The following is a 24112-nucleotide window of genomic DNA, read 5'->3' on the forward strand; positions in this document are numbered from 1 at the left end:
AAGAACTGCTGGCTGAGGGTGTCAGCATTCCTCTTCTTATCTCAAATGCAGAATCTCAGATTCCAGCTAAGGTCTGGACAAAGGAATTTCCCTAGAGATGACTGAAGCCCAAGCTGTGTGTCTGGAGAAGGAGAGAAGCAACCTCAGCAAAGTTATCTGCGTTTTCCTCATCTTCAGGATTCAGATACTTGTCTAAACACTACTTTAACTTGGTTATGCCACATACCACACTATAAACAAAGAGGAAATGAAATGCAAACATATTTGTTTCCCTCAAATGTGAAAACGTGGAGTTTGGAAGGGTTGTTGATGAGTTACACTAATCTTCATCTGAAAGAATAAGAAAGTAGGTTGTGCTCACACACACACACACACACACACACACACACACACACACACACATATATATATATATATATATATATATATGAGTTCTCAAGAGTCAAACCTTTCTCTCCCCCTCTTAAAAAACAAAATCATAGCCGGGCGGTGGTAGCGCATGCCTTTAATCCCAGCACTTGGGAGGCAGAGGCAGGCGGATCTCTGTGAGTTCGAGATCAGCCTGGTCTACAGAGCTAGTTCCAGGACAGGCTCCAAAACCACAGAGAAACCCTGTCTCGAAAAAGAAAAAAAAATCATAAATAGCTATAATTGAGGGCCAGATGTGATAGAGAATTTTATTTTAATGAAAGTCAAAGTTCTCTTCTCTCCCTTCTATCTCAATGCAACTCTCACCCAGCTTTCAGTCAAGAACAGGACAACCTAGACTTTCCCCCGATAAGAAACAGACTATAGCATGCAAAGAGGGTCATTCAATTCTAACATAGACCAGGAAGCCATAATGCTTGCCTGGTACTTGGGTGTTCTCATTCAACAACTGAATATTTATGAGTTTGTCTCCAGCTGTAGTGATCTTTTCATTCTCCAGTGACTGTCCTGTCCTTTTCTTAGTGTTCTAGTTACTTCCACAGGGTTTTATCTTTATTGTACTAGAGGTTTGAATGGGAAGAAAGGGGACAAAAGGAGAGGAGAGAAAAATGTATAGCTCAATAAAATCAATAAAAGACTAAAAAATAGGAATAAGAAGTAAGTGATATGCATCTGGTTTACACTATGGTAGAAATAGAAGCCCGCCCAGAGTCAGAGCTCATTGGGGTTGCATCCCTATAGTTATCTTCTTTGTCTACAGAAACTCAGCTGCCTCCCCTGTGCAATTAGCTGTTTGCACCATGGCCCATCCTAAGACATCCCATCATCTAGTTTTTGGTTTTGTTTTGATTCAAGAAATTGAGTCCACTTACAATAGTCCCTTCATTAATACGTCTTCCTTTCAGCATTCTAAAATAACGTCTTTTTCTGAGAACCTTTTAATATAAAACTAAAAGACACTGGTCTTAGTCTTTCTTGGTACTTGACTATAAGGAAGTTTATTTTTTAACATTTTTCAAAAATTAAAACATAATTACATCATTGCCCCCCATTCCCCTTTCTTACTCCAATTCCTCCTATGTCTGCCCCCTCAAATTCTTGTGTCTCCTTCTTTAGTTGTTATTGTTAATGCTCTCTCTCTCTCTCTCTCTCTCTCTCTCTCTCATAAATATAGATATACAATCTTCTTTGTCTGTTCACTGTTGCTTGCATGAACATGGTCTCAAGGCAGACTACCTGGTATTGGATAATAAATCAGCTCATCCAAGGAGGAAGATGACTTTTCTTACTCTCAGAATCTTTTAGTTGTCTATAGTATGTTGTTTCGGGACGAATTCTGTGAGATTTTCCCCTTTGTGTATTATCATGTTTATTGGTGTTGTCATTGTTATGGTTTTATTTAGGCTGAAGAATCATGGGTGAATTTTCCCTTTTATTTCTGGTAGAGACAGTCCCATGGGAGATTCCCTGGGTCTCGGACTTCAACAATCTCCCTGGCCTCTCTTCTGCAACATCCTTTGAGCATTAAGAGCAGGAATTGTACTATATATATATTCACTGGTTCTGGGCTCCTTCCAATCAGTTGATCTCTGCATTGTGACCAGTCCTGGTTTTCTGTATCTTTTTTTTCTGTTGCAAAAAGAAGCTTTTTCCATTGCTACCTACACTTGTCTGTGGGTATAAATGTTTATAAGGTTAGGAATCATGCTGGTTTAGTGAAGTGGTAGTAGTAGATTTTCCTCTAAGATATATGACCTCACAAGTCCTGTGTCTTTGACTAGATTTCCAGTACTCAACATGATTTCCTTCCTATTATATGTTCCTAAGCTCCAGACAGATGATGGTTACCATTAAGAATGAATGCCAGCATTGCACATTTAAGGGCATCTTGGAATCTTTTTTTTTTTTTTTAACTCTTATAAAGAAAACATTTAATTGGGGTGACTCACTTAGAGTTTCAGAGGTTCAGTCCATTATCATCATGGTGAGAAGCAAACATTAAAACCAACAAACACACATTCTAAAACTAATGAGACAAAAAAATATTAAACCAAAAAAAAATTTGTGCCCTAGTTTAGAGTTGCATCTTGGAATCTTGATCATTGTGGTTTGTGAGGCTCACAACTGGGTAGGACTTAGGATTGCTTCTTTCCCTTGGTAGCTTCTATAGCATTGTCTGGGACTATGAAAGTTAGTACACACTCTAGAGGCTTTCCCGTCAGATACAGCCCTGAGCCTCCAATCCTGTGCCTGAATACATGGATTCTTCAGCAACAGGGGTTTATTTTTAACTTCTGGGAGGCAACTAAGGCAATTTATTGTTTTGGGAGTCTCATGAATTATCCTAATCAAGTACATTAAGGAGTTTCTCATGCCTAGTACTGAGATTTTATTAGATAGTTTATGGACCTTGAGAATAACATGGTCAGTCCAAGAGGCCTAACTTTATTTAGATATCTATGCATGTGCTTTTACAAATATTTATTGTAAAGAAACTAAGTCTAAATGGATTAATGACATTAATGTGAACTCTGAAATACAAACAATATTAGGCAGGACCATGATGAGATACAGGTGTAGCAAAAGAATTTCTGAATGGGTTTTCATTTGCCTGGGAATTAAGGCTAGCAATTAACAAGTGGAACCTCATAAAAATAAAAGGCTTCCACACAGCTACAGAAACAGTCAATTGAGTGAAGAGGAGGCTCACGTAGCAAGAGACAAACTTTTCTCGCTGCACCTCTGACAGTGGATTAACATTCAGAATATATAAAGAACTCAAAAAGCAGTAAAGAGCTAAATGACCCATCAAAATTGGGCCATGGATTTGAACAGAGAGCTTTCACGGTAAGAAATAAAATTGTTAGATGCTATAATCACATCTGTACTCTTGTGTTTCTTCTTCTACAGCCTGTCCTTGCATGGTTTCTACCAAATGAAGAAATGAATGGAAGTAGTATATGAAGTTGGAATGGCATGATATGGAGGAAGGATGTTTTTATACTGATTATGTCTTTCCCTCCACCCTTACTAGGTAAGTACACTCTGCTCTCTTCATAGAGTATGCCTCAGTGATCTTTGCTGAATGAACATGGGATCATGAGGCTGATCATTGGTCTGCTCACTGGGTCATTTAGACAATAGACTCATCTATCTCTGGATTTTCTGTTTGGAACTTGGAATTCAGATTCAAAGTTGGCCCTGATGGCACACACCTATAACCTCAGCATGTAGAAAGTGGAGGCAGGTGACAAGTTTGAAGCTATAATGGCCTCATAAGGATACTTCAGTGCTCACAAAGCATATGCAAAGCAGTACAATCATAACAAAACTGCACACACAACCACCACCACCACCACCACCACCACCAATCACCACCGCCACTGCCACCACCATCACCGCCTCAAAATAAAAAGACAGAAAGTAAAACAGGAGGGAGAGAGGAAAGAAGGGAGGTTGAAAGAAAAAAAGAAAGCAAGAGAAAGAGAAAGAAAGAAAAGTAAAATAGCCAAGAGTTGTTTTTTTTTAATTATCCTTGGTGATTAAGGAAATGCAAATCAAAATAACTCTGAAAGTTCACCTTAGCACAATTAGAATGGCTAAGATCAACAAAATGACTGAGAACAAGTGCTACAGAAGATTTAAAAAAGGGAGCCCTTATTCCCTGTTTCCGGAATTGAAAACTGGGGCTCTTTGTGCTTAAAGCCAGGTTTAAATTGCTGTCTTACGATCGCTGATAATAAGACATCTACTCTGCAGCTGACAGAGACTGTTCTCCCATACTTTCCCACTAGGTATTGCTGGCCCAAACATTCTAAGTCATAAATTCTCCAAGCCCAGCCGTCCACTCCGGAGGCACGCTTAATTGCCGGATTCCATAGCTGTTTCAAAATCCAACTCAAAAGGATGTTTTTAGGAAGTCAGAGGCTAACTAAAGGCTATGTTGATTTCCAGGACATCAGTAAATGCAGAAATGTCTAGACAGCAGCCCGACTGTGCTCATAGTTCTCTTAAAACTGATTTCATAAATGAGTACGGGAAATATGAGTTCTCTATGCTCATGAAACCGCATCTTTTCTGCGCTTTGCCAGCTTAACACTGAACGTAGAGACTCCTCATTGCCATTCTCAAATGAAAGTATAAAGAGTAGAGGAAGTGTTAAGAATTTGAAGATATATACTAATACTGTCAACTGCCCAGAAATTTCAGCAATAGTTAGGATTAAATATTTGTAAGATATCCGTTTTGAATGCATTTTCAAAATTTTATTTTTTTTCAGTATAATGGCAGTGAAAATTTTACAGAGCCTGTATTGACTTTACATATTCAAATGAGGCATTACCAATAATAGAGACTAGTACAGTGCTAGAGTTTGGCATTTGACTTTGTGTCAAAAGAGTTAATTTAGCTCTATGAATTACAAAAGATTTTATAGTTGGTTCCTTTGAAAGCTTTACTAAAGGTTGACCTCTATGGTTACATCAGATTTTGATAGCTTAGTTTACATCTACAGAAACCTTTAAAAATGATTCTGACTATTGCAGGCAAAATACTTTTATTGTAGGCAATTATTCAATCTGCATATTTGGCTTGATAGGTCATGTGGAAAAGGCATTCACAAGGTGCTTGAGTTTCCAACATCTAGCTTTCTTTTTTTTTTTTTTTCCTTTTAGTAATGATATTGACAGATTGGATTTGGGGGCTTTCTTTGCCAGATTATATAAACGAGACTTTTCAGGGAGTTACTTGTAGTTTCCGAGCTGAATGGCCGAGCGCACATAGACACATCTGAATGTGGATGGCTGGATCTCCCAGTACTGGACGGGGTTGCTGAAGAGACTCACTCCGGAGTAAGAAGCCTTCTTAGTGTTGTAGCCAGGTGGGCAGAAGTCGTTGGAGCCCACTACGGAGATGTTGTTGTTGTGCAGATAGACAACCTGCGGCGTGAAACAGGGCAGAACGGTTAGCCTCCATCCGTGTGCTGAGATTCTTCACATACATATTATTTTAATTCGGACCTTTTGGTGGTAGGCGTGCGTCGCGACTCCATGGACCAAATTTTGATTCCCGCCTTCCCCCCAGAAATTGCTTTTCCTTCCTCAGAATGTCATACTCTGTGAGCTGCACCTCAATCCTTCTAGATGCTCATGCTAGAAACACTACAAATACTTCTGCACTCAGCTCCCTCTCACACTCTCGACTCCATCATCCCATCCGTCCCTCTGCAAAGTGTGTTCATAGAGCGCTCCTCCTCATGTCTACTCCCACAGCCCAGTCTAAGCCTCCAGGGCCTCTTCCTCAACTATTGAAGCAGCCGGTTGCTCCCCTTAGGTTCTTTTTTCTTTTTTCAAAAGTCCATTAAAAAAAATTACATCCGAGATGAACTCCAAAACGAAAGAAAAAGAACAACAACAAAAAAAAGTGAGAACAAAAATAAATTTAAGAGAATATCCAGGCCACAAAAACAGAAGCAGGTGAAAATTATTCCTTGCCTTTTCATGGAGGAGAAAGAACAACAACAAAAGTTCTCACCAGGGCGTGCCCATCCTACAGTCTGACACCATTCTGCTTCATTTCCTCATCACATACAACCCTTCTCTCAACATCCCAATCTATCACTCTTAATTCAGAGTTATGTCTATCTTATATTCATAGTGGTTATCACTATGCCGTGTAATTGGCTTTCTCTGTGTTTCTTTTCTAGAACAGAAGGGTAATGAGGAATGTGTCCCCTTTGTTTGTGACCACATCTTCAGTGCCTGCTATACTCAAAAAGTACCCTGAAGGAATAGTGTTGCTTCGCATACGCTTTTAGCATATACTGTCTTTATGGGATATTAAAACTTTAGAGCAAAAACCAAAATATTAAATCACTTAATAAGGATATATAGAAGGAGAAAATAATGCGTAATAAAATAAAAAAGGAAAATGTACACATTAGAATTTAAATAAAAAAACACAAATTCCTAAGTATATTTAAATATCGCATTTACAAAAGCAGGCTTAATAAGGTTTTCCTTTTATTTGTTATTTTGTTTGTTGGTCTCTGGGATGGTCTTTCTGGGTAGTTCAAGTTGTCCTCAAGCTTTCAATTCTCCTGACTCAGCATCTCCAATTCTGGGATTACAAGAAAGTACCAAGGTAATACTCTGCCGACATTTAGTTTACAAACTCCATTCTAAAACTATTAAACTTCAACTCACCAAAATGTTTTATAAAATACTTTTTTGTTGTCATGCTTAATAGAATGGGAATTTGTTCATAAATTTTCTTAGTGTTGCTAGACACAAGGTTTGTTTAAAAACTAAACAGACATCAACCAGACATGATGGAGCACTCCTATAGCCCTAACACTTGGGAGATGGGGCAAGAGGCTCATGAGTTTGAGTTTGGTCTAAGGCTATATAGTGAAATAATGCAAAATAAATTTGGGGTTAAGGCAATGTAAATAAGATCTTAAAGTGATGTTTTGCTATCTGTTACCAAGAAGGAAACCCATGTCTGTGTAGTGTTTAAAACACCCCTATGAATATAATTGTTTAAAGGGACAATGACATATAGCATTAGAAATCAGAAAGGAGTATTGTTCAAACCAGTGCAATAGTTTTGATAATTCCTTCAGGATTGTTTTACATTTTGAAAATGTTGTATTGTTATTACTGTCCTCGATTCTAGCAGAACTTGTCAAGAAAAATGAGTAATGCTTAGTAATAATTGATGGCTCATGTTGAAAGTGAGAGCATATGTCAAGGAATATGGCAAGCAATAAACTGTGAACAAGAAGTGGATGCCACATCCTACCAGGTAGGTGTTTTCTAATACCAAGGCCAGATTGAAAACTTAAAAGAAAATTATAGTCTAATAAGGACAAAATTTTAAATATTAAGTGAAATATTAAGAAGCTGTATTTTGCAATATACAGAAAGAATGTATATTATTTCCAAGAATAATTTGTCTCAAGAATTTAAAACTGATTTAACATCTTATAATGAATTAACTTAATACACTATACGGACAATGAAATGCAAAACATCATCTCAAAAAGCACAGAGAATTATGCCAAAAAAGACAGTGTTCAAAAGTGCAGCCAGCTAGATACAGAGGGGCATTTCATCACTTGATAGAGAGCACTTACAAATCAGCTGCAGCTAGTGTCTTCCTTAGTGGTAAATGGGAACAGCTGGCCCCTTTTAAGACAAGAAAGTTACCTCCCTCTCTAGAACTGTGCTGTAGTGGTGTTATGACTATATAGGTCTGTACTATAGTGCTGTAAGTACTAAAAATTATAAAGAAAAAGCTAAGCCGGGCGGTGGTGGCACACGCCTTTAATCCCAGCACTCGGGAGGCAGAGGCAGGTGGATCTCTGTGAGTTCGAGGCCAGCCTGGTCTACAAGAGCTAGTTCCAGGACAGGCTCCAAAACCACAGAGAAACCCTGTCTCGAAAAACCAAAAAAAAAAAGAAAAAGAAAAAAAAGAAAAAGCTGAGAATGCTACTTTCCAACGATAGGTTACTGCAGAATTATTTCCTTAAGTTCAACAGACTTCAAAGTGTCATGTTTAATTATCTATCCCTGCAACTCACAAAACAAGTGGGTCTCAAGCTCAGAGCAGAAACATATGAAGCAAAATTATAGGAGGTGGCATCAAAATGGACAAATGTTTCCTAACAAAATGCATTTCATTCCTTAATGTTCCTGGTAAAAGAATTCCACGATCTCAATAGTGTGTGCTGATTTGATGAGAAAAACAGAAATAAAGAAGATGAAAGTAGGGTTAAAAAAAAACACTAAGCATAATGAAAACCTTACCAGCAAGAAGTATAGCTAGTTTTATCAAGTCTAAGATATATATATATATATATATATATATATATATATATCCACTATCACCCTACTGAAAGCAGTACTCAAGAAAGCATGTCAAGCTTCATGTTCACATTTATGTCAAGCACTTACTAAACCCACTTAATATCGAATTCACTGTCAGTTGGACTTGGACTTGCCTCGGCTACACAACAACCAGGAGACGAGACATTTCATAACATTTCTGATGACAGAAAAGTTCAGTCTACCCTGAGTCACCAGCAAAATTCACAGATTTTGTTATTTTACCTATAAAATGTCTCAAAATATTGTTTCTGAGACACAGCAATTGAACTGTGTTTAACAACTATTTAAACGAAAAAGGGTTAAAAACAATTTGAGTGTGGTGGCACACCCCTTTAATCCCAGAATTCAAGAGGCAAATATAGGTGGATCTTTTGTGTTTGAGGATTAGCCTGGTCTACACAGTGAGTTCCGAGATAGCTAGAGCTACATAGTGAGATCCTGTCTCAAACAAACAACGAAAATAAGTAAATAAATAACAATCGCACCAAAAAGCACTGAAGAAATAGAAAAATAATTGTATACGTAAAACAAATTTTAAAAGTACTGTTTTTTGAGTAGCTGGAATAAACATGTTTGTCTTAGTTTTCCAAAGTAGCAATATAAGTCTGTTATTAGCTATGATTATTTTTGCTACTACTTAGTATGCATGCTTTTCATTTTTAGATTCACAGACACAGAGGCTATCACCCACTGGATTACTGGCTCCTGTATTCCTATCTTTACTAAGCTATGCAATTTGATAATTTGCATCCATTTAACTCAATGCATGACTTTTGTCAGCTGTGACTCCATAGCTAAAATTAGTCTGTTCTCTCGTTCTTTATGCTCTCACTACCTTATACAACAGGTACTGTTGCACTGAGCTAGGATTATAAGCCAGCCTAGCTCATAAGAAATATTTATTTAGCACCGAGTTTTGTAGTATAGTCGAGGTGCTGTTATTTTAAAAATTAATAAGTCGAGCATGTTTTCTATGCAGTAAGACTGTATATGCTAAATATTAAACATTCCTTTCTATGTAGTGACTTTGTATATGCCCAAATCACACCATCCCAGTAATGTGGGGTGGGGGAATGGGCCTTTGGAAAGTGGCCAGGCTCAAATGGGATTACTGTCTTTATAAGAAGACATCCTTTCTAGCCGGGCAGTAGTGGCGGACGCCTTTAATCCCAGGACTCGGGAGGCAGAGGCAGGCGGATCTCTGTGAGTTCGAGACCAGCCTTGTCTACAAGAGCTAGTTCCAGAACAGGCTCCAAAACTACAGAGAAACCCTGTCTCGAAAAACCAAAAAAAAAAAAAAAAAGAAAAGAAAGAAGACACCCTTTCTGTCATGTGAGGCTAAGAGCTGACATCAGGGGTTCAATATTCGGATGAGCCCTCACTGCAACCTCGCCATGTGAGCGTGGGATTTTGTTCTAGTGGAGGGTTATGACGCTGAAAACTATTCCCAAAAAGAGATCGCTTCCTCCCAGAATAACACTAGGAGATTGCGCTCCAGGCGGTCCTCACAGTAGGACTGGCCCTGCTTTACCTGGATGTACTTGTGCTCTGCCAGCCCACCAGGCACTCTGATGAGCTTGTTGTTGTCCAAGTGGAGTTCCCTCAGATGAGGAGTGTTGGCCAGAGAGCCATTGTCCACGGCAGAGATGCTGTTGAAACTCAACCCCAGCCTGCAGAAGGGAGCAGAAATTGAGAAACTGGTGTGCATAGCGGTTAAAAATCCCTTTCTTACACTGTAGGAAATTGAGCAATTTAATGATACATTCCTTGCGTTTGCATGGACTTTTCCTCTTGAGTGTTTTCTTCCAAACTTTCTGAGTCTAGACCAAAACTATGTTCTTTGTTTGTATGTGTGTGCACGTGTGCAGATGTTTGCGAAGTTGAAAGAGTATGTGTGTGTGTCTGCACATTTGTGCGTGTGTGTGTGTGTGTGTGTGTGTGTGCATGTGTGTGTGGGGGGGTGTGCAAGGGTTCAGAGACCAGATATTGACACTGGTTTGCCTCCTTAGTTTACCAAACAAGTTTTTGAAACAGTCTTTTACTGAACCTGGGGCCCACCAAAGTGTCAAAAGTAGCTAGTCAGCAAGCTCCAGGGATCCTTTTATGTCTTTCTTCCAGGATATGTGACACCATGCCCAGGGTTTTAAAGTAGGAAGTCTGGGCTCAGGTATTTGTGATTGCACAGCAATGATGTCACCAACAGAACCATCTCCATTACCCCCCAAAAGCCTACTCTTAACATCTGAGCTCAGGATGACCTTTATGAAGACTCCTGGATGGAAACCTCTAGCAAATATTCTTCTGTAGTATAATGAGATCATCTTAGGAAGGTAAAATCAGTGTTCTAAGTTGACTACTCGGATACCTCTCCTTTGGAAAAGCAACTGTCTTGTAGCAAATCTAGTTCTAACATAGAATCTCAGCGTAGACTCTGACATAGTCCACAAATAATCATGAATTGATTTCTCCATTTAATAAACACATTCATTTGGGAAAGAGCAAAAAGAAAGAGTAGGAGACTTTTAGCACTTTGGAAATGAACAGCTGTTCATTTATCATATACATTTAGTCATGGAAAATTAAAGATAAGACATTCTAAAATGTCACTAAGCCTACTTTCCATAGCAATAAATAGAATTAGTGTTCTATAGTAGATAAAAAAAAAAAAGAGTTCTTCAGTAACCCTTTACCTGCACACTAGACCAGTTTGGTATGTGCTTCACTTCCCCCTACTCAGACATCTGACTCATTTCTCTGTTTTATAAGTTTCATTTGGTTGAGGTCTTGGTTCATAGTTCTTAAATTAAAGGCATAACAAATGAGGTTTCTATGATATTAATGGGATTCCAAGCCAGAAGAATTTGCTTTAGAGGCATGACTAATCTATTAAACATTCTAGGGATAAAACCACCCAAAGCAGAGAGATGTTAATCCATAGGGCAGATACCAGGATGAGGCCACAGCATAACAGAAGAGAGCTAACAGCTGCAAGGAAGGAGGGGAACGTTTATCAAGAATCTTGGCATGCAAAGGGCTGGTCTGGATGCTGCAGAATGATTTTCCTAGCCTTCATGTAGGCTCAAGTCTTGAGCCCACTCGAATCCAGATGCTGGTCTTACATAAATAAAACCTTCCAAGTATGGTCCTGGATGTATTATGAAATAAAGGTTAAATTACGCAGATTTGGGAGCATGAATAGCATCGCTGATTATCTTAACTACTGGTTACTAACTTGTCATCTTGGCTGAAAATGTTTAGATTTTACCTTCATTTTACATGCCCATTTAATATTTATGACATTTTGTTTTTGACTGGTAGAGGACTGGCATTAATAAAATACTGTTTGACCTTGAAAAATACATACATACATACATACATACATACATACATGCATACATACATAAGGGTTTGAAACCAAATTAGAAAGTAACACCTAGCGATGTACAAAGAAAAAATACAGTTAAACAAGGCTACAAAAAAAGAAATTTTTCTTTGTGAGTCTGCAGTAAATGTACAATGACATTTTCTTTTAAGTTCTTGAGAAACTAGGGGGTTAGAGGATTCCTTTGCAGTTATTCTGAAAGTAATAGTTTTATGTCCATAGAGGTGCCATTTGAATACATTCTCAAATATGGATTGAATTGTTACAGATTTCTTAACTTTCTCCTTGATGACACTAAATTAGAACATTTTAAATGGGCATTTAAATCATGTTTTAGTTGAACACCTGTACAATTTGTCTATAAACAACAAAATATATACAAAATATTTTATCAATCTGGCTGTCTATAGTAATTATAATAGTTCATTGACTTTTATCAAGAATTTGTCAGGAAAGATGGACTGTTACTTTGAAAACATATTAACTTGAGATAGTTTAAAAAATAAGTAGAACAGACAGGTGGTGGTGGCACAGGCCTTTAATCCCAGAACTCGGGAGGCAGAGGCAGGCGGATCTCTCTGTGTTCGAGGCCAGCCTGGTCTACAAGAGCTAGTTCGAGGATAGGCTCCAAAGCTACAGAGAAACCCTGTCTCTAAAAGCCAAAATGAAGAAAAAATAAGTATGACATTGTGTTTCTAAAGATGAATAATCCACCCCTCATCATTTTGATAGAAAGCAATAAATTTATCTTACTTAGCCAAATTAGTCAGTCCTTTCAGGCTGGATGCATCAACTTTGGTGATTTTGTTTCCATCCAGATGTAATTCAGTGAGAGAAGGAGGGAGACCTGGGCCATGAAAAGATGTGAAATTAGCCATAAAACATTATAAATACACGTTTTCAGTGTGGACACATACTGTCAATTTGTTAAAGCCATTTCAAATAATTTTGGCTTTCACTTTTTTCTTTTTTAATAATAATGCACACTTTCAAGTGATGTGAAACTTTACTGCTTTTATCTCATAGGGAATTATCAGCTTCAAATTATGAGCTTGTTACCTCCTGTGATAGATTTTCGTGCTGGTACCCATAGAATGAAAGTCAAATACAGTGTTCTTTCCACCTGTGTCAGTGGGCTTATACTGTTGCTGTTTTATAAACACTTCATAATGCAAAGACAAAACGAGGAGATGAGCAATGGAACTGCAACGCAAGGATCATGTATCCATGTATCATCTAAGTCTGGTATCAAAATGCAAGCGGATATTTCATTTACAAGTATTATCCATAACTTGCACAAGTGTATTCTGCTGATGTTGGCTGTTAGAATTGACTTCTCTGTGAGAGCATTTGTTGCCTCTCCAACATGGCTGTACAGCAATAGCTTATAATATAAATTGTTTTCAATCTTCCTAATGCTTCAACCCCTGGCATTCACCCAACCATAACATTATTTTCATTACTACTTCATAAATGTAATTTTGCTACTGTTATGAATTGTTGTGTAAATATCTTTATTTCCAATGGCTTTAGGTGACCCCTGAGAAGAGGGTGTCATGACCCACAGGTTGAGAATCTCTGACTTACATGGCTGTGTTAAATTCAGGCTTTTTTATTGTAAGAGGTGTGTGAAAAACCCTATAATCGAGCAACCTGACATGTGCGGAGCACCTGGTTAAATAATGTAAGACCCAGTGTGTAAAGGCACACTAAACTCTCAATGATACTTCTTGACTAGCTATGATTTTCAAATATTTAGTAACATAAGTAGTAAGCAATATTAGAATTTATTTTCATTTCTTCATGTCTTCGATGTGTTTATGTAGGACTAGGTATAATATATTGTTGGAACTAATGAGTCCTGGCCTTCAGCTGCTCTTCCCGCCTAAAACCTTCTAATTGAAGTTATTAGAAGCTGTGACTAGCTTAGAGGATCAGAGGACGGATGGGATTTTCACCTGTGGCCATTGACTGCAGTGTATTTAAGCCTCCATGGTGCTATTAAAGAAGGGCTTTGGTATCAGTGTTAAAAGGTATGCGTGTTGGTCTGTCTCTGCGCCTGTGTATTCTCAACCTCCAGCCCCTTGCCTGAAGCTCGCGAACTGGGGTCTAGCGCATAGAGCTCAGACCAGGGCCACGGTGCGCGGCGATATAAGGCCATTAATAATGTAGTATCCCGGGGCTGGAGAGATGGCTCAGTGGTTAAGAGCATTGCCTGCTCTTCCAAAGGTCCTGAGTTCAATTCCCAGCAACCACATAGTGGCTCACAACCATCTGTAAAGAGGTCTGGCGCCCTCTTCTGGCCTTCAGGCATACAGACAGAATATTGTATACATAATAAATAAATAAATAAATATTTAAAAAAAAATAATGTAGTATCCCACTGTAAAGAATAGGAGCAGCTACAAAGAAAACAGTGAAGAGATGTATGTTGACCTAGTTTCTGGTTGGAGCAAATTTTAGGGTTGTTTTTTTTTTTTGTCTATAAAAACTAATAATCAGGAAACAGCAGATTTCATTGCTATGAAATTTGCATTGCATCCACCAAATTAAGTTAGTGATTTTATTTACTGCAATAATTCTTCTATGTTGGTTTTAAAGTTATTACGTTTCTTCGTAGATGTATGTTTAGAGTAGCAAGTAACAATGAAAATATGAATAAATAAATGACATATAGATAGGTAGAATAGATAGATAGATAGATAGATAGATGATAGATAGATAGATAGATAGATAGATGGATAGATAGATAGATAAGACTTCCCATATCTTTGTCATGTACAAAAAATTGACCATGTTACTTTCTCAACTACATTGACATTTTCAATGTGCAAAATGATGAAAATCAATTCCTGTTCTTAGTAAAGAAACAGAGACTCAAAGTTATAAATTTGCAAATTTTAAAAAGGAAGTGTACCATGCTCCCATCTGGACAACGGAATTTGAAATAACATTCTCTAAGCCAGAAGAAATTAAATAATAATCTAATTTTCTCATGAATAAATATTAGGAAATCACAGCTACTCTTGTAATAAAATGTTTTAACCACTGACTTCTTCCAGACATAAACAAACAAAAATTTAAAAGTTTTCCTGGAAGTGCAACAAGGGTGTATTTCATCAAGAAAATTTGAGATGCCTCCTTCCTTCTGTAACTCAATGAGTTTTGTTTTTTTGTTTTTTGTTTTTTTGTTTTTTTTTTTTTTGCCATCAGAGCACCAATAAACAGTTCCACTATTCCTGCTTACTGGCTGCTAAATGCCTCTCTTTTCAAGAGCACAGTTTCTCACAAGTTAGGGCCAGGAAGAAGTTTGACTATGAAGGAAAAAGTTGCATTATTGAAGAGAAATGAATTAAAAATGATCTTCATCATCTTTCCCCATGGTGACATTTGTCAAAAGAATCTGTTCCCTTGTGACATGCTTTTTTGTTTTCTCTACCTTTTTATTTTAGAGACAAAATAAATGAACATCAGTTTGGTATAGGTACTTTACCTATCCAATATGAGCCTTAATTTTATCTGGTAAATATCACAGCTACACTAGACAGACGCTGAAACCTTACTAGTAGGCCACAGCCAGTTAGTGATACACCAATTAAGAGAAATGGGTTAATTTAAGTAAGATGTAAGAGCTAGCTAGGAATACACCTAAGTTATTGGCCAAACGGTGTTGTAATTAATATAGTTTCTGTGTGGTTATTCAGGTATGGGCCTCCAGGAAATGTAAGTGCAGCCTCTGCTTACAAACATGGACCTGTGTATGTACGTACATACGTATGTATGTATGTATGTATGTATGTATGTATGTACCTATCTATCCAATCCAATAGTTATTTCCCAGGGCACCAAACCACCCTCTGTATAAAAAGCCTGGAGTAACCAGGGATTATAAGAAAGCTTTCTATGATGTCAAAATAATCAGTGTTTCCTGTAGATGAGAATTTGCACCCAGTATCCAGTTACAGAGAAAGGCACTTGTGTTAAAGAGGGCAGGGGTGAGGGATAGTAGCAAAAATGGAGGGACTTTTGTGAGACTGAACTTTGAGGTAGGAGGAAAGTGAAACTCAAGGCACTTATTGTAGGTGTTTTGCTGCTTTTGCTGGCTCACCAGGACAGGACTCTATGTGGCAGTGAAAGCAGCTTTGATGACAATGATCCACTTTCTGGCTCTGGTTGATGGAAGAAACAGTTTCTTTTACTTCCAGTAGGTCTCCACTGTACACTGTGTAAGCTTAAAACTTTAATACATGTTTCAAACAATAATAGAAGGCAATATTAGTTCTCCACTTACCGATGTTCCTATCTTCTACTTAATTTTGAGACCTTAACTCTAAGAATTTGAGTGCCCTTGAACCCATTAATGACAACTTGAGTCTAAGCAAAGACTCTGAAGTCATATGCTGTATGATAACCAACATTACATCATCAGCTGGATCTCCTTATTAAGATACTGATGAATGGAAGGTTTTATAGTGAAATGAGTTCTCTGTAGGATGGGAAAAATCAAAGAAGAATTTGTCTCAGTTTCAGAGATACAGCCAGATATGAGTAGATTTTTCCCTTCACTTTTTTAAACAAAATTTTACTACTGCACTCTTATTAACTGCATGTTTTCTTTAGGAATCATGACAGCAGAACCCAAACTTACAGTGTCCTAAGTTAAATCTTAGAAGGGATGTATAGGAAGTGTCTCTGTGTCTGCAGGACAAGAGCATCAATTACACCCAAGCAGAACCCCTTCCAGGTACTGAGAGTTCACTGAAGCCAGGCTTTCCACACGCCCCAATGTAAACACCCACAATCATTTTTTTTAAATGTCAAATCTATCAGAGCTTTGTTTCTCAAAATATTTTGAAACATTTCCTGTCACCTTGAGGAATAGCAGTGATGTTGGTGTCTGCGATGCGGATGTATGAGAGCCTCTTCATCCCCTGGAAGGCTCCGTTTTCAATTCCAGAATTTTTCAGAGGGTTGGTACCCAGTTCTACAAAGATAAAAAAAAAAAAAGTGCAAGGCTCTTAGAGGACTTTTCAGGATGTCTGTATCTGCTTCAGTGAAAATTCTAGAAAAAAATTATTAGGTTTAAGTAACTTCTAGACTGAGAAAAAAATTGGAAAAAAATAGTAAGAAAGACTATATTCTTCAGAGAAACATCAAAATGAAATGAAACTTTGTCCTACTAAAACTGGTGTGATGGTCCCAATACTCAGTGACCACAGGCAGCAAGATCATTTGCTATTCAAGGGCAGATTGTCTTATACAAAGAAAACTTGTATGAATGAACGAATGAATCAGTCAAACAATTAAAACAATTATTTTTGAAAATTAATAGCCATGGCACTATTAATAATTTCTCCGGAAAGGTTAAGCAGGGGTTAACAATTATACTTTATGTTATAAATTTCCTAAATGTTGTTAAGGAATTTAAATCTATCATTTTGCAAGTCAACTTTAAAATCACACTTTATAATTACACACCCACCAAAACCTTATAAAACATTTTTTTTTTAGAAAGGAAATAATCTACAGATGGTGAGAAAGCAAACTCTGCAATGGAAAGTTTTCCCCCAATCTCTCTGATTAAGCACTGTCTGCCCTTCATCCTGTTCATGAGAACAGATACTCTGTCTTCCCTTCCCAGTCTCACATCACCAAAGTCCAGGGAGAATATTCCCTTTCTCCTGCAGCTGCAACTGCTATTCACACAGCCTTCAGACTCACGGGTTCTGTCCCATCCCTTTCTTGCAGCTAAGGATTACTCGAAATCCCTTTATGACCCCCCCACCCCCACCCCGGGCCTGGTCCTTGAGCTATCGTCAGATCTGTACCTATGACGATCATCTGGTTCAGTCCGTTGAAGACGGTTTTCCTCACTTTGCTGATCTCATTCTCGTGGGCACGAAGCTCCTGGAGGGTTTTGGGCATTTTTTCGGGCAGCTCCTTCAGTTGGTTCTTAGACAGATAAAGCCTCTCCAATTTCACAAGTGGTGTAAACGCCCCAGAGCTGATCTTGCTGATCTTATTGTTGACAAGAATCAAGGTCTGCAGAAATGGAACAAGACAATGCCTGAAATTCAAATGTGCCCTCTCCTATGTGTGTAACATGTATTCATTCTTTTCATGAAACTAGCAGAGAAATTTGGAAAATGGCAAGATATCAGGAGAAATGTGGAAATGTTCTTCTTGCATGTGGATATGTCTGTGTACACATACAAGTTATTTTAAAATAAATTATAGTGTTATTTCATTTGTATTTTAATAAACGAAGCTTGCCTGAGGATCAGAAAAGTAAAACAGACACACTGGCCAGTCTTATAGTCCAGGCAGCAAGAATACACACCTTTAATCCCAGTAGACACACTAGCTTGGCAGAGAAACCAGGCAGTAGTGGTGCTTTTGTTTAATCCCAAAACTAGAGAGGATTATAAAATGGGAAGGGGACAGCTCTCATTCTGAGATTCCTGGAGGCTGAATCACTATTTTCAGACAGAGATCAAGGCAAGAGCCAGTGGCTGACTGCTTTGCTTTTGAGATCTTCAGGTTGAACCCCAATTTTTCTCTGAGTTTTTGATAGCCGTGCTTCCATAAATGGTGTTAAAGAAATCATTGAATAACACCAGATTCCTAGAAACCATCAATGCCACAGACCTCACCCCGCATCAGCCTTTCTGCCTAAGGCCCAGCCTCACTGCTTGTCACGAGGTGGCCTTAGGTTAGACTGTCACCAGAACTGAGAATCCAAAAGTAGCTGAAGTCGGTGACTCCAGAGAGAGGAGAATCTACTGTCGCCCCTACAGAAGGAGACTTCAGGGAGGCATGTTTAGTTCTCCTCTGTCTGGGGTTTGCTTCTTTCCTTCCATGACCTGTGTAGAAGAGTCTTGTCAAATCTAGAAGGAAGCTTGGCTTGACTTTAGTGACAAGCATCATAAAGGAGTAAGCCTGTGATACCACTTGTAAGGCAGGATTGTCAATTTGGAAGCTGTGCTGAGCAAGTTTGGAGTACCTACCTGTTGTGCTATTTGGGGCATCTGCCATGGGACAGAAAAGGGGTGGGGCTCTTTTGAAACATTAGAGTTCTATGGAGCTATTTCAAATAGAGACAATGGGTTTGTGGTACGTAATGGTTTACGTAATGATGGAGTGGAACTATTGAGGCTTTACTAGTTTGGCACCCCCTATCAAGAGTTTAAACTGACCTGTGTTTCATAAACTCGAGATGCTTTCTAAGACAATTATCAGGCAATAACAGTCTACCAATTGTGCTTCTGAGGAGAAAACTTGGTCATTTAAGTTTTGCTTTTCTGTTTTAATTTTATTGTGCACCAGTAATCGTAATAGGCATGCTTTCAAAAATATATGCAGATGTATGTATAACTGTGTTTAGGGTCATTTTGGACTACATAAGAGCAATCACTTCTGTGTATTCTTAAAATCTAAAATCCAAGGTTTCAGATAATATTTCCCAACAAAATACTTTTATTAGTTTTTGATTATTTGGAAATTTTACACCACCCACCTTGATCACACTCGCTTACCAGTCCTTCCAAATCTACCCCTCCACCTTGGTAACCCTCCCCAACCCCGTAAAACGAAAAGAGGAAAAATGTCCAATTTGGGCTATGTAAGGAAAAAGAAACTGTACTTAAACTATTCTAGACAGACTTATTTAAATTAATTGTCATGTTAATTTTAAGCTTTTCTTTAAAATGACTTGAGTTTGGTATTTTAAATGTTAATTATCAAAACTCTGGTGGAGAAAAAATATCTGGTTACAAAACTTAGAAAAGATAATGTAAAGATAGCTAAGTATATGTTTTTATTATGTTCTCATAAAAATCTGTGCTGCTTTTAATAGACAAAATTAAAGTGTAAAATTATAAAAGATTAATTTCAAAATTAACTTGTATACAAAACAATGAAGTCAATTTACAGTAAATCAACAGCTTCATAAATGAAAAGAAACCCAAAGCATTTTCACTAAAGTCAGGAAATAGGACAAGGAAGTTCACCTCTTCATACCTACTGTAGATAGAACTTAAAGTCTTAGCTAAAGTAGTAAGATAATTGAAGATCAATGCGGTTCAAATAGGAAGGGAAGTTTCTTTGTCTGCAGATGACAAGGTTTTATGCATAAAAGATAATAAAGACCCCACCAAGAAACTTCTACAGCCAATAACTCTTTCAGCAAAGTAGCAGAATATTAAATTAACACACAAAATGAAAAGCCTCCTTAAATAGAAATAACAAACCTACTGAGAGAGAAATCAGGGAAAGAAAACTTTTCATAATAGCTCTAAAAATATTTTTGGAATAATGAAACTGGAGGTTTCTCTCCCACCTGCCAATTCCTAAATAATCATTCTAAGGCCATCTTTCTCCCTGTGTTCAATTTAGCATTTCTGCCTAGCTAAACAATGAACTAAAAAAGCTGAACCTAAAGAAAGCAAAAAACCCAATTAAAAATGGGCTTCAGAGTTCGGCCTCTTCCAACACATGGTGGTGCCTCTCTTTAATCCCCACTCGAAGGAGGCAGAGGCAGGAAAATCTCTGATTTTTAGGTGAGCCTGGTCTAGAGAGAGAATTCCAGGAGTGCCAGGTCTACAGGAAGAGACGCTGTCTTAAGAAACAAATGAACAACAACAACAACAACAAATGTGTCATAGAACTAAACAGAGTGTTCTCAAAGGGTTAAACACAAATGACTGAGAAACACTTAAGGAAACGTTCAATGTTCTTAGCCATCAGTGAGATGAAAGTGAAAACCAGAGATTTCATCTTATCTCAATCAGGATGGCCAAGATCAATAAAATACATGGCAGCTGGGTAGGATTTAGGGAAAGGAAAACATTTATTAACTCTTGGCACAAACTGCTAAAGCCACTGTGGATATCATCACAATGGTTCCTTCTAATGCTGACAGTAGAGATCACCTCTACTGCTTTTTGGCACATACCCCAAACTCTACATCTTACTGCAGAGATATTTGCTCATCTGGGTTCGTCTCTGCTCTATAATAGCTGGTGGGAAATTGGAAAAAGCCAAGCTACCAATCACCTAATGAACCGATAATGAAAATATGGTACATTTATACAATGGACTATTATTCTGTTGTTTAGAGGAATTAAATTGTTTGCTGGGTATGAAAACAATCATCCTCTCTGAGGTAACACAGACCCCCAAGGACATATGTTACTTGTTTTCTCATATATATGGAGATTAGCTTTATGTTTTAGATAAGTATGTTTCAATTAAAATAAAAACAGAGTAACCTTTAGGTATCTTAAGAGACAAGAGGGAATCTTTCAGTAAAAGAAAATAGAATATAGGATTTTAAGAAAGGAAGTAGAAACTAGAATAAGAAATTTAAGTAGGGAGGGAGATGAGAGAGAAGGGCAAAGGAGAGGATATCAGCAAGGATAAATAATACTAAATACTTTTTGAACAGCCATCTGGAAACCTACTACAGGAGAAGCTTCCTAAAATATATACACTTACGAAAGAAATTTCAATGGAATCGCCATACAATAGGGAAGGCAATGCCTCAACAAGATATCTTACGCTACCAAGTAAAACCCTCTGTGTCATGGATAGGTTACATTTTGTTGACTCTTCTGTGAAAGGGGTCTCAAAGATGCCTGCCCCCATGCCCTCTTCAAAAAAAAAGAAATCAAAGGATATTGTGAAGATCACCCTCCACAATGGTAAAGCCCTATTCCTGAGACATTACTTATGTCATCAAACAAGGAGAAATTGAATTGGTACCCAACTAAAAACTGCACCCCTGCTGACAAGAATTCATGGCACTGGGAGGTATTATTGGAAAAGAAATGCAATAATCAATATCACCAGCTACAGGCCCTGTGACCTACAAAAGAACCTACCTATAAGATGTATTAGTGCAAGTGCAATAGTCACATGTATGTTATGAGAATAACCAATTAATTTTTAATTGTATTTGAGACACACTCAATAAGAGGGAACCCACACATAAAACAATTACCTACTATTATAATCCTACTAAAATATACAAGCAACAAAATAACTCCTAATGACATATTGCTGTACCTGTAGACTTAACTTCAATCAGAGAAACTGCTTTTTGTAGTAGATGGTAATTAAGAGAGACCCACAAGTGGGCAGTGTATAGAGAGTGAGAGATTTTAGAGTATTCGGCCCTAATGGGGATGTCTGTATCAACCACACCCCTCCCCCAACTCAGGGATCTGTGTGGAAGAGGAAGAAAGATTGTAAGAGCCAGAGGCGGTGGATGACTTCAAGGACACAGCATACTCCAGACACAACGGAACTTTCTCACAAATGAATTTACAAACACTGAGGCACAACTCATAACATCTACACAGTTTCAAGTCAGACAAAATCCCCAGAGCTGAGCAGAAGTAGTGAAGATAAAAACCCACCCCCTAGGGCCGGGCGGTGGTGGCGCAGGCCTTTAATCCCAGCACTCTGGAGGCAGAGGCAGGTGGATCTCTGTGAGTTTGAGGCCAGCCTGATCTACAAGAGCTAGTTCCAGGACAGGAACCAAAAGCTACAGAGAAACCCTGTCTCAAAAAATCCAAAAAAAAAAAAAAAAAGCCCACCCCCTAACTAAGAAGCTTTCTGTGGGTGAGACCTGCTGGGAAAGTGAAAATCAGTATTGTTCAATGGAGGGTCACTGGATTATCAATCCCACTCAGACCACACCCCATGCCCAAGAGTAGGTGGGCACCACAATATGGACTTCCTATCTTTTGTCATATTTTGATACTTTTGTCATATTATTGTTGCTGTATTTTCTGTTTATGTACTTCTATTCGTCATTGTTTATTTGTTTGACTTTTGAGAGAGAGAGGATGGAAGAGAGAAAGAGAGAGAGAACATGAAGTTGGGTAGGAGAGAAATGCGAGGATCTAGGAGGCGTTTTTGAAAGGTAAAGAACATAATCAAGGGGCTGGAGAGATGGCTCAGTGGTTAAGAGCATTGCCTGCTCTTCCAAAGGTCCTGAGTTCAATTCCCAGCAACCACATGGTGGCTCACAACCATCTGTAATGAGGTCTGGTGTCCTCTTCTGGCCTGCAGACATACACACAGACAGAATATTGTATACATAATAAATAAATAAATATTTTTTCAAAAAAAGAACATAATCAAAATATAATATATAATTTTTAAAATAGAAGATTTTTTTGAAAGAAAAGAAATCAGTGATGGCTTGAGCTAGAAGAACAGAATAAGGCAAATTTCAGCATTTGTATGTCCTCAAGATTGCAGAACTTTAATTTAAGATGAAACAGAAATCCTTAAATGCCAGCCAGAGAGGACTGTAATAAAATCTTAACATTGTTACATGTATGAAATATCTGTTTTACTCTGCTGAATGTTGAAATATAACTGTACCATTGAATGTCTTTTGCTCAAAAGATGTTCATGTAGGGTTCCACTGTCTCAGGTACTGCTCTGAGATTCTAATTGGGGTCGCTCATACATTCATAAGCAATACCTAGTGCCCATGTTGGCACAGAATGCTCCTGACCTCTGTAGACAAGAACTGGCTCTCAGGTGCTGTGTCACTGTGAAAAGCTACCAGCATCTCTCTGCCTGTTTTCTTATCCATAGAGAAATGGCATTAATGAGAGACTAGCCAGAGGGATTAAAATAAGGCCTTCTAAACTGGAAAACTACGACCACAGTACCTCAAGCACTAAACAGATATTTGTTAGTTTTCAGTGGCTAACAGATTTTGTCGATTTTCATTTTAAAACCCACTCCTTACTATGTTTATCAAGCCGTAGTTTCAGACAAGCATATTAAATATGGTACTATTATTATGTAAAAGTTATGTATACGTATACATCTAAACATATATATGGTATATAACACTACTCAAGCAATAACCCACAGAATTGTAAATGAAGATAACAACTGAAGAATAAAGGACTTTTGTTTGTCCCCTTAAACTTTTTCTATTTTAATCCTTACTAAACTTTTGTTTCTTTCTTTCCTTCCTTGTCATTCTGGTCCAGTTTTCCCAACCAAAATTATAATGTCTGTTTGCATAATAACAAGGAAGGAAGAAATGGAGAATAAAAGGCCGAGAGAAAAAGAGCTGTTTGGCACTCCCTGTGTGATCACAGGCTCTAATGAACTCTCCTCTTCTTCCGATGGACTCTTTGAAGTAGAAGCAAAGACTTGCCAAGATCACGGCTGTTTCACAAACTTTCCAAAAAGAAGCTTTTGAAAGGAAGTAACCTATAGCAGCATTGGAGAAAGTCTTGCTGAAATCAAGTGTTGCAGAAACCAGATCTCTCTTTACAAATAACTTTCCAAAATTACTCAGATTACACTTTTATGTCTAGGAAATTGTAGCTATCCTAAGGGAAGTCTCCCTCCTTAGAAAAGTAGATTTGTAATACAA

At 37.9% G+C, this 24112-nt stretch overlaps 1 protein-coding gene across 5 annotated transcripts in view; it reads right to left on the reverse strand.

Moving 5' to 3' along the window:
• Positions 1-4672: 4672 nt before the first annotated feature.
• Positions 4673-24112, reverse strand: part of Dcn (decorin) — a 32997-nt gene continuing 13557 nt past the window's right edge. For all 5 annotated transcript variants that reach the window (XM_041665652.1, XM_041665637.1, XM_041665646.1 and 2 more), the window contains exons 4-8: positions 17529-17742; positions 16571-16684; positions 12454-12547; positions 9850-9988; positions 4673-5366 (exon numbers count right to left, since the gene is read on the reverse strand). In XM_041665652.1, coding sequence (XP_041521586.1) covers positions 5172-5366; positions 9850-9988; positions 12454-12547; positions 16571-16684; positions 17529-17742 — 756 coding nt within the window. In that variant the 3' untranslated portion in view covers positions 4673-5171. The remainder of the gene's footprint in view (positions 5367-9849; positions 9989-12453; positions 12548-16570; positions 16685-17528; positions 17743-24112) is intronic.

The sequence above is a fragment of the Microtus oregoni genome, unplaced genomic scaffold, assembly GCF_018167655.1.
Source record: "Microtus oregoni isolate MIOR12 unplaced genomic scaffold, Mior012 000001F_ref0000356, whole genome shotgun sequence".
Classification (NCBI taxonomy): domain Eukaryota; kingdom Metazoa; phylum Chordata; class Mammalia; order Rodentia; family Cricetidae; genus Microtus; species Microtus oregoni.